The sequence below is a fragment of the Charadrius vociferus genome, unplaced genomic scaffold (assembly GCF_000708025.1).
Source record: "Charadrius vociferus isolate BGI_N301 unplaced genomic scaffold, ASM70802v2 scaffold1039, whole genome shotgun sequence".
Taxonomy (NCBI): domain Eukaryota; kingdom Metazoa; phylum Chordata; class Aves; order Charadriiformes; family Charadriidae; genus Charadrius; species Charadrius vociferus.
This window is the reverse complement of record NW_009650167.1, coordinates 922,402-928,897: the sequence shown is the minus strand read 5'-3', so window position 1 is coordinate 928,897 and position 6,496 is coordinate 922,402. Positions and strand designations below refer to the sequence as shown.

Sequence of the window (6,496 nt, the reverse complement as noted above, 5' to 3'; positions counted from 1 at the left end):
AGGCCTCGGAAGCGGGCGCCCGCCAGCCGGCAGCTCCCCAGTCTGCGGGATGAAGGCAAACAGGGATGTGGGGTTTGAGCTGCCGGTTGGTGAGATGCTCCGGATGGGAAGGAGGGAACGTCGGCCATCCCCACGGCTCCTTACCGCAGCGTCCGCAGCTGGCAGTTGCGGCGCTGGAGCCCCTCGCACAGCAAGTGCACGCCGGCATCGCGCAGCCCCTCGCTGAAGGATAAATCCAGCTCCTCCAGGCACGGGCTGGTGCCCAGCATGGCGGCGAGGTCCTCGCAGCAGGCGCTGGTGAGGCGGGAGTACCACAGCCTGTTGGAGATCCACGGGAAAGACCCTCAGAGTCAGCCCGAGTTCCCCCCTCAGCACCACCCCACCATGGTGCCGGTCCCCACCGCGGTGCCACTGCTTTTGAGCTCCTCACTCTGGGACAGAGGGATGATGCCACTCCGGAGAGACTTTTTGGGGTACCTCCCTTGTGCTCCATCCCGGGGGTTTGGGTGCCTGGGAGATGGCTTGGGGGAGAAGCACCGCTGTTTGGGTTATGCTGAGGGGATGCCCAGGGATGCTGGGGGGATGCTGGGGACACTCACCGCAGGACGCGGAGCCGGCAGCCGGGCTGCTGCAGCCCCTCGCAGAGCAGACGCACGCCGCCGTCACCCAGCGCGCCGTCGCCCAGCTCCAGCCGGGCCAGGCTGGGGTGCTGTGCCAGAAGTGCCGCCAGCTCCGCGCAGCAGCTCTCCGACAGCCCGCACCACCGCAGCCTGCGGGGAGAGCCGCAGAGAACGGATCAACTCATCACATCTGCCCTGGCTGCCCACCACCCTCCTCCACCTCCCCCCCCCCAGCCAATCGGCATGGAGGGACCACACCCACCCACCACACAGCAAATCAGTGTGGAGGGACCACACCTATGCTTAGCGCAGCCAATCAGCATGGAGGAACTGCACCCCCTCCATCCACTGCAGGGCCAATCGGCATGGAGGGACCACACCCACCCACCATATGGCCAATCAGCATGGAGGAACTGCACCCCCTCCATCCACTGCAGGGCCAATCGGCATGGAGGGACCACACCAGCCCATGGCCAATCAGTATGGAGGGACCACACCCATCCCCCATATGGCCAATCAGCATGGAGGAACTGCACCCCCTCCATCCACTGCAGGGCCAATCGGCATGGAGGGACCACACCAACCCATGGCCAATGGAGTCCCCACACCGGCAGCAGCACCACCGCTGCCGTCTGGGCTCAGCGTGGCGGGCAGGTCTCTTACCGGAGTGCCTGCAGGTTGGTGCCCCGGTGCTGGAGCGCCCGGCAGAGCGGGTGGATTGGGGCCTGCTGCTCCTCCTGCCGCCACCGTTCAGCGAGGGGACGGGGACGTCCTCCAGCTCCCGAGGCACCGGAGCTGCAGGGGGACAGAGCCATGGGGGTCACAGGTAGCCCTCACCCTCACTGGGAGGTCCAGGCTTGGATGCCGGCACACAACTTCCCACCACCTCCCCCGAGCAGAGCTTGCCATCAGCTCGCAGGAGGTGTCCTCAGGAGGGACCTCCATGGCTTTGGAGATGGGAAGGATCCCAAGCGTTACTGGTGGAGTTACACTGCTCTCGGCCAAAGCTCGGGGTGTAAGTAGAATCTCAGCACTGGAGATCTCCCCTTTGTGTGCGAGAAGGGGGACATGAAGCCAAACTGATGCCCAGACTCAGAGGAGCTTTTTTGGGCTGGGGAGGTTGAGCTGAGATGCTCCACCTCCATCAATCCCACTGCAGGCAGCGGATGGAGGAGCCCGCATGAGCCTTATTCTCCCACAATTCTCCCTGCGAAAAAGTAAAATCCTCTGCTGAGGAATTAAACTCCCAAGGAAAGGACAAGCTCGTCTTTGGGTGGAAGGAGCTGAAATGCCTTTAAAATTATCCTTTGGGGCAGTGAAGGAGAAATCGTTGTGATTTTGGGTTGCTAGAGCAGAATGGGGCAGTACTTACTGAGGCACCGCCGCGTCCAGGTCCTCCCCAAGATCCTGTTGGAGGAAGGAGCATCCCTGGAGGGTGACGCAGCTCAGCCCACCCCACTGCCTGATGCAGAAGGAAAGAGCCATTTGGTCGTACAGGGTCAACTTGATGTCCTGCAAGTCTATGTCGGTGAAATGACCCAACGCACTTTGCACGAAGCTTTTCTCGTTCATCTCGAACAAAAAATGGAAAGTGTCCAACTCTGTAACCTTTAGCGCTTGGCTGGGATGGGAGATGCCTCTATGCCTCTCCTGAAACCACCTCAGCATGTCTTCCCTGGCTCGTGGTGAAATTCTGCACCCAATGGTTTCATCCACATACTCTATCGATTTTTGGCTTACCAGACCAAACAGAAACCGCACCGTTAAGTTCAAATCCTTCCTTGACTCACTATAGCTTTTTAACAGCATATTTACATCTTTTGTGAGAGCCTCCGAGTCGCCAACCATTTCTTCATCATCCTCCAGAACGTAAAACATCGCCGCAAAAAACTCCTGGAGGTGCAGGTGGGTGAAGCTATAGACGTTCCCATGGCCAACGCCCTTCTTTGAGATCTTCTCGTTGAGGAAGAGAGGGAGAAGGTCTGGCTGGTCCAAGCCACGGGCCTTGATTTCCTTCTCCTCAAAGAGGACCTTGTGCTTCCAGACGCCGTCGGCAGCCAAGGAGCAAAGCTTGTGTAGGAACCACTGGAGGTCCTGCGGGTTGTCCCTGCCTCTGCACTGCATTAACCGGGAGAGGTAAAACACACTCATCCGTGTGGTGGCTTTAGAGCACTCAACGAGGTTTTTCTTCTTGTAAAGCTCTTGTTCAAGGATGGTGCAGACGGTCCAGCTCATGACAGGGATGATGCACAAATTGTAGAGGATCTCGTTGCCTCTGACAAACCTGAAGGCCACATCAGCTTTATTGTCATCCTCAAAATACCTGTGGAAATACTCCTCCCTCATGGCTGCCGAAAATCCCAGTATTTCCGCGTAATATTCACCCTCCAGGCACCGCCCCAGGCTTTGAAGAGCCGTCGCCCTTGTGGTGATGAGCAAGGAGGACTCGGGGAGGACAGTCTTCTTCAACAAGCTCATCAGGGTGGTTTCCAGCGGCTTCACTTCCCTGGGGTCAGAGCTCAGCTCATCTTTGGGCTGAACCAAGGAAAATCCCAGGGCCTCAAAGCCATCAAAAATGAACAGGATCTTCTTTTGGTCATCCAGGATCTTCCCAGCCGGTGTTCGCTTGTGAGGGCAGCACTTGGAAATGAGGTCTGCCACGCTCGCTTCCTTGGTAAAGGCAAGGTCTTTACAGTCTATGCAGAAGACGTAGTCGAACTGTGCGTAGAGGGTCCCTTCCACCCACTCCACCATCACCTTCCTGACTGTCATCGTCTTCCCCATCCCGGGGGCCCCCACCAACACCACGACCTGCGGCGTTTGCCCATCTTCGTTAGGTTTAAACAGCGTCTGCGCGGTGACGGTGACGGTGGCTGGTCCATTGCTGGCATCGGCACATTCATGGCTGGTGCCCACAGCTTCGTGCTCACCTCCGCGCTTGCTCCAAGACTTCCTGGCGATGGTCAGGTCGGTGTAGCGGCTCCTGACGGACAGGTTCTCCCCAAGACAGGAGTTCACTTCTTTGTACCGGAGGAACTCCCGGACCACGTGCTCTCTGTATTTCCTCTGGTACTCTGCGCCAGTGAGAAGCAGAATCAGTCCCAAGCACGGCTGGATCTTCGAGGAGCTCCTGACCAGCCCAACCGCCCTCCCGACACACCAACGGGACACTTGTTTCAACGCTCAGGGCTTTCCTAAGTCTGGCAGAGGCAATAAGGACATTGCCTGTGAGAATTTAGGGCCTCTGGTCAGCTGAGGGGGGGGTCCTTCTCCTCTTCTGGCTCCCCCCATCATCCTGATCCATCAACCCCTGTTTTAACCACCTTGCAATCCTCATCCACCGTGGGAGCAAATGCAATTGGTGGGGCCACCTGCAGCCTCCGTCCCCCTCTGCTCGTGCCCCTGGGGCCAACGACACCATCCCTGGGCTCCCACAGTTACCAAAAGTGAGCTCTGCAGAGATGTCCTTAATCCCCATCCCAGGAGGAAAGGATCTGCCCGGCTGCCTGCCAAGCGGTGCTGAGCGCCGAAGGCTCTTCTCCAGGAGAAGATGGAGGCAAGCAGTAAGTGGGGACAACAAGAGGAGAGGTCGCAGCTGGACATCTCCGTGTTTCCAGGCTCCCTGGGAAGCCGAAACCTGCTCTTACCAATTTCTACTTCTCTCTAGCTCAAGGGAAAAAGAGACAAAGAAGAGCAGAATGTACGCTGGCTTCCTACCTTTCACCTTCTCCTCTAGGAGTTTCTCAGCGAGGTCTCTCTGGTTCATCTCTTCAAACAACCCAATCGCTATGTCCATCACGGTGCCTTCGCTGTAGTTCTCCCGCATGCAGCTGACAAGCGCGCAGGGGTGGGCGGCCTTCGCCAGCGAATCCCTGGGGATATTCCATTCTCCTTCCACGTGAACCTCCGACAACTTCCTCTTAAACTCCTGAAAGTCTTTAGGTGCGAGTCCCTGCAGTGCTCGTAAGAGACCGGCCAACGCGCGCTCCTCCCCTGCCATCACGGGATGTCACCTGAAAGTAGCAAAGGTTAGGAATCACGGCGGTGCCATGGCAAGAGGTTTTTGGAGCAGGGCACCGAGTTTGTCCCGGTTCTTCCCGCGCTGGAAAGCCTGGGCACAGTCACCCCGGCATGGTGAGGTTCGACCGGGGCTGTGGGCACTGCAGGACCTCGCGCTGTGGGGATGTTGTCCCTGCAATGGGGCACGGGAGAGAGAAGAACACCCAAAAAAGCATCCTGGGGGGTTTCTAACCCGACGGGATGGTCCCTCGGTGCCGTGTGGCCGGCGATGCCGTGATGCACTCACCACATGGCGGGGCGCTGCCGGAAGGGTCCGGGCGCTTCCTGAAGTCCCCGTCCCGCAGGGTTTCGCTGCTGAAGGGCAGCCCAGCATCCGGCACACCCTTCCTCCTTCCCCGCCACGGGGCGGCCCCCAAAAAACCACCCGGATGGGCAACGTAACGCCCCAAGGACTGCCGGCAATGAGCTCATGAGGTAGACGCCGTTTTTTGGGGGGAGAAAAGGCGGGTTTAGGAAAGTGCACCGACGCTCGCAGCCGCTGCAGCCCCTCTTCTCGCCTTCCCCCCGTGCCGGCAGCTCACCCTCCTCCTAACAACAAGTCGTGGGTTCGATGGGAAAACCACAGAGCCGCGGAATTTCCAACCCTTGCGGAGTAACCGCGCTTTGCCGGGTGTCCCCACGCCCTCGAGTAGACTTGTCGTGGTAGGAAAAGTCACGGAGCCTCCTCCCTCTTCTCCCTCTTTGGGGCTCCTTATTTCCGCTGTCGCTTTTCTCCTCCCCGTTTCCAGTCTCCCATGTCTTGAGGAGACAAGTACTGTCCCGCAGCCCTCCGGCAGCAGATCCGACTGGAATTAGTTTCCTGTAAATTCAGGAAAGCAGTGGGAAGCTGCAGTTTCCCGCAGGGATCACCGCCTGCTGCAGCGTTCACCCTGGAGCAAGGGGGACCTCCGAGGGGCGGCGTGAAGTTGAATTTAGATGCTTGCATAAAGCAGAGTAGGACAGAGAAATTAAAAATAGCGGTGGGAAACGGGGAATTAGACTGGGAGCTGTCAGAGGAAGGGGATGATGGGGGTGGTATGTATGAAAAGGTGCTGGGAACGACAGTCGCTGCCCCAGTGTGACAGCTATGCCGGGGCCCGTGAGACTGCGAAAATAAAGCACAGTCGTGGATTGGAGCATGAAATGCCTTCAAGTTTTGGATGGAGATGAAACAGTTTGCTTGTGCAAGCTCTGGTACGCTTAGAGCTTGTGCTACAGCAGCCTTTGCTCCGATGTGCACCGAGGGATCAGCGTGTGCCCTTCTCGCACAGCACGTTCTGCCAGATTGCCCGGGAGATGGGTGAGAAACCGGCAGCACAAGGATGGATCCAGAACCAGGGAGAAGACGGGGAAGATTTTTCTGAACTAAAGCAGAATTGCCGAGATACCAGCGGGATGCGGTATCGTATCCCACCAGCCCTTATCAACGCTTATCAACGCTCAACGGGAGGGTGCCAGGGGGATGGGAACAGTCTGTTTTCAGCAGTGCTCAGTGACAGGACAAGAGGGAACGGGCACAAAGGTGCCCATAGGAAGTTCCATCTCAACCTGAAGAGGGCCTTCTCTGCTGTGAGGGCGGCAGAGCAGTGGCACAGGCTGCCCAGAGAGGTGGGGGAGTCTTCCACTCTGGAGCCATTCCAAACCCGCCTGGACGCCGTCCTGTGCCACTGCTGGAGGTGCCCCTGCTCTGGTGGGGGTGGACTGGGGGAGCTCCAGAGGGCCCTTCCAACCCCCACCACTCTGGGATTCTGTGCCAAACACTGGGACGCTGGGGGGCCGCCCCGAGGTTGTACCCAGGAGATATGAAGGTACCAGTG

General features: G+C 58.5%; 1 protein-coding gene across 1 annotated transcript in view; it reads right to left on the bottom strand.

Annotated features, from left to right (window-relative positions):
• Positions 1 to 4,620, bottom strand: part of LOC104293019 (NACHT, LRR and PYD domains-containing protein 12-like) — a 5,843-nt gene extending 1,223 nt beyond the window's left edge. The window contains 7 exon segments of the mRNA XM_009892454.1: positions 1 to 42; positions 145 to 318; positions 600 to 770; positions 1,284 to 1,415; positions 1,993 to 3,493; positions 3,533 to 3,694; positions 4,338 to 4,620. Of these exon segments, the coding sequence (XP_009890756.1) occupies positions 1 to 42; positions 145 to 318; positions 600 to 770; positions 1,284 to 1,415; positions 1,993 to 3,493; positions 3,533 to 3,694; positions 4,338 to 4,620 (2,465 nt within the window).
• Between the last annotated feature and the right edge of the window lie 1,876 nt (positions 4,621 to 6,496).